This window comes from Impatiens glandulifera, chromosome 2 (genome assembly GCF_907164915.1).
Source record: "Impatiens glandulifera chromosome 2, dImpGla2.1, whole genome shotgun sequence".
Lineage (NCBI taxonomy): Eukaryota > Viridiplantae > Streptophyta > Magnoliopsida > Ericales > Balsaminaceae > Impatiens > Impatiens glandulifera.
In genome coordinates, this window is record NC_061863.1 from 64746435 (window position 1) to 64750829 (window position 4395).

Consider the following 4395-nt stretch of genomic DNA (forward strand, 5'->3'; position numbering starts at 1 on the left):
TTAATGGTGAATTCAAAAAGTGTCTAAACAAGAAAATCAAAAGGAAGTTGGTATACAAATTAAAAAAAAAATAAAGATGTTAAATAATAATATATTAATTGAAAAGTGAGATTGATGAAAATCTTTAACAAGATAACAATAATCAAAGATATCTCTCCCTTGCTCCTCCTCACTTTAAATAGAGTAGTTCACTATCTCATTTGATCATTTCATTCTCATTAAACAACTATCTCTTTAGAATTTATAAAATATTAAGAATGAAGAGCTTCTCCATTTTGTTTATCGCGGTGGTAGTGGTAGTGGTAGCATTGACAGGTGAATCGGCAGAGGCAGTGACGTGTAACCCAGTGACGTGTAACCCGATGAAGCTGAATCCTTGTTTGGGAGCAATAAGCTCGCCGACAGTAACTCCGACAAAAGAGTGTTGCACAAATCTGATTAAGCAGAAGTCATGCTTGTGTTGTTACATGAAGAACCCAGCCTACAAACATTACGTTGATTCTCCTAATGCTAGACGTGTCTCCGTCATTTGCGGCATCTTTTCTCCGATGTGCTTATTAGGCTAGCTAGTTGATAATGTGCACTTGTTATTCATTATGATATTATATATGTGATTAGTTTTAATTCTCTAAACATGCATGGTTGGATCTAATTGCTTTGAATATAATTGATAAAATGATGAATGAAAAGATTGATTTATTTTTGGAGATTCAACTTAATGAAAAAGAGAAGAACAAAACAAATAGATAAGAGACTAAATAAGGGAAATTTGACGAAATAACCCTGATAATTGGATTATTTCCAAATTTGGCATAGGCCACATAATATTTGCAAAGGTAACATTTTTGCCAGGGTTAAAAGACCCTTTTACCCCTCAAAATAAAATAAAAATAAAAAATGGGTTCCTTTTCAGTTTCCCCATTTTCTTTTCCTTTTCCCTTCCTCTCCCTCTCCCCGTTTCAGTTTCTCCCCATCCCTTTCTTTCATTTCGGTTTCTCCTCCCGACCCGATAATCTAAGCGAAAAAACGAAGGAAGGAAGTCGATCGATCAACTCCCCAAGGCAATGCCGGAACGCCTTCATCATTCATGTGAGTTATGTCCGTTTTCTGTCATTTTCTTTGCATGCATGCTGAAATGGAGAATGATTTAGGGTATTAGAGATTGGTTTAGGGTTTTAGGGGTGGCTGAATGGTTTTAGGGGTGGCTGAATGGTTAAGGGTATAATATACATCTGTCGCAAGCGTCGTAGGCAAAAATGCATCTATTGTCTGCGAATATGCATCTGTCGTCTACGAAAATGCATCTGTCGTTTGCGAATATGCATCTGTCGCAGGCGAATATGCATCTGTTGCCTGCGAAAATTTCATCTGTCGCCTGCGAAAATTGTATTTGCATGTGTTGGGTTTTGTTGTTGAGCAAAAATGAGGTAAAATGTTATTGCTTTTGAGTTTTATAATATAAAGTATCATTTTTTCTTCTTTGTTTGGCCAGATAGACTAAATAATAGTGAGTTTGAATAATGATGGACGAATCCATGAATGGTGGTAACAACAACAACAACCCTTATTATCCTCATCAAATGCATTTAGTCTTTTTGCTAGAGAGCAGTTTAACAACCATTCTTCCTCTTCTAGGAATGCTCATTAGTTGGAGAATGATTCAAGCAGCAATATTTAGGATTTGTGTATTAATTATTGTGTGGTCTCCTCCTTTCCCTCCTCTTATAGCTTCCTTTTAGTTTGTAGATGGTTATCAGGTTTAAGAACTGCCACACTTTGTATTTTGCCTTTTTATTTATAAATTGCATGCTTCTATCTTATTCTATCTTTGAATTCAAATAAGAATAATATCTCATTTTTGATAAATTTGTACTTCAACAAAATATGTTTAAGTAAAACAAATAAATGCATCCACACTTTATTACAATAAATATGAACATAGCATGAAGAAAGATGATTTAAAAGCAGCAAGAAGTAATTGTTAGTCTATCTGTTGCTGCCCCTGCTGGCCTGTCCACAAGAACTATCCCAGAAGGGTTTGGTTAAGACAAAGTGTTAGGATCTAGGTAGCCGCTGGAGGACCGGGGGTTGAACCGGTTAGCGGTTCTCACTCGAAGGGTGGTGGTTAATCCGGTTAGAGATTAATACCGGGGTTTCAATACTACACAACCTGTCACAAACCCTTGAACTAGGTTCAAGCACGGAAGAGGTTTGCTTTCAGGTTGAAGCTGCACACTTGTGTGATGGACAAGGCCGGTTTCGGATGATGGAGGTTTGAAAATGGTGGGTCGGTTTCGGTAATCTGGAAATTCGGTATGGATAATATAGAGTCAGTTTAGGGCGGTGTAGTTAAGTTAATCGGTTAGACAATGGAGCCGGTAGAAAGTAAATAGCAAGACAGATTTTATGGATGTTCGGAGATAAAACTCCTACGTCACCCCTTCCTCTCGAAACCGCGAGAAGGATATTCACTAAGGAATACAAGTACAATTCGATCGAGACTTATTTCCTGCTCGATAACACTCTTACAATTTACACCGAAATTGTAAAACACACTTTAACTTTAGCACTTAGGCTTTCTTAGAACAACACAGTCTTATCACTTGTAGAATAAATGCTCTTAGAGTTTCTCACTTGTCCCACTATGTCGCGCATTTACTCTTCTTCAACTGCCCCTTTTATAGGTGAAATATGCCAACGGTCATATTTCACTGCCTTGAATCTGATTGGCTGAGCAAAGGTGCATTGATTCAGTGTTTCAGAGATTCAGATCTGCGGTCGTTTCCTCAGACCTGACGGTCAACCTCAGACTTGGCAGTCTGTTCTTCCGGTATGTAGGACAGACCTGCTAGGTTTGTCTTTTACCTAATGTAAACACTGTCTGTTGGACAGTTGTTGGTACTTGGAAATCTTCTTTCTGACTTATCCCGAAGTGGAAAGATCCGGTGGTACTGTTTTCTACAGTCTGCAGTCTTTCCTCAGACTTGTATGGATATGGAAGTGTTCAGTCTGTTCCTTTGGTATCATTCTCAGCAGATACCCGAATTGTCTTCTTGTACTGGTCGGTCATTTGACTTAACCGAATGGCTTTTGGTATGAGTGATGTAACCGGACTTCTTCCGGTTATTCCTTTGCTTTGTGGCCGGTCGGCTGTCTGATGTTTCCGTTTTTAAGCTTTGACCGATCCTTTCTTTGTGCGGTCATGTTCCAAGTATTCTTGGTCGGTTTAGTAGCTTGACCGGCTAGTTTTCTTAGCCGGTTCTTTTGTTTATCCGGTCCGGTTCCTTATTCCTACATGAAAAGTTTATTTAAGTTAGGTTTATTTGAACCAGTCTAATTTTATCTAACAATTTCTCCCTTTTTGATTATTTTATTTAAAATTATCAAAATCATGTAAGTTTGCAACCGTAGGCCGGTTGTTTTGTTTGTCCGGATTTTTGAAACTGACTTAGGAGAATTTTTCGAAAAATTTTGAGAAAAATTTTGGAAGAGACTTTATCTTTTATCTTATCAATTTCTCCCTTTTTGATTATTTTATTTAAAATTATCAAAACTAAGTAGAGATGCAAGAGATGGCCGGTTTCAAAAATAGCTCTATATATATGACCGAGAATGTTAGATTGAGTAAAACAAACATTGATGAGAAAACTTAAAAGTTTGTCAACGGAGAGTGATTAATTAAGATCATGCCGAAATATGTAATAGAATCTTTAAGACCGCAAATTTCTTTTACAAAGGGTGAGTCAAAATCAAAAGTCATAATCGAATGATTAAGTATGGTAGGAATTGAGAATAATTAAGGTTAATAATGCATCATTGAAAGATAATTTAGATGATATATATGGGTGCAAGAGATTTTAAATATGCATTTTTTTTCTTTTTAGTATTAATTTTTTTTATTTATATATATAAACATACAAAAATACATAAAATATAATAAATTTTTGTTATTTTAATTTATAATGTTCTTTTATATATATATATATATATTAAAAAATATATAAATTAGAAAAGAAATTTAACTAAATATCTCCATCCATGGAGGGTGATCTAAAGTCTAACTTAATGCTGAAAAATGTAATCGAATGTTGATAATGTCAGTTTTACTAAATCAAATATTTGTGAGAAAACTTAAAGGTTTGTCAACGGAGAGTAATTCAGGATCTTACTGCAAAATTCTTTCACTTATGGTGAGTCAAAGCTAAAAGGAATAATTCAATGCTCAAGTATGATAAAAATTGAGAATGATTAGGGTTAATAATGCATAAATGAAAGAAAATTTAGATGTTATATATTGGTGTAATAGATTTTAATAATATTTTTTCTTTTTAATATTAAAATTATAATATTAATTATAAATATATAAATTATAAAAAGAAAATTAATTATATATTT

The 4395-nt window shown here is 34.7% G+C and overlaps 1 protein-coding gene across 1 annotated transcript; it reads left to right on the top strand.

The window, feature by feature from the left end:
• Positions 1 to 257: 257 nt before the first annotated feature.
• On the top strand, positions 258 to 566 carry LOC124925212 (non-specific lipid-transfer protein 2-like). The gene has a single exon (XM_047465183.1). It carries the CDS (start codon positions 258 to 260, stop codon positions 564 to 566), a length of 309 nt encoding a protein of 102 aa, XP_047321139.1.
• The last annotated feature ends 3829 nt before the right edge of the window (positions 567 to 4395 follow it).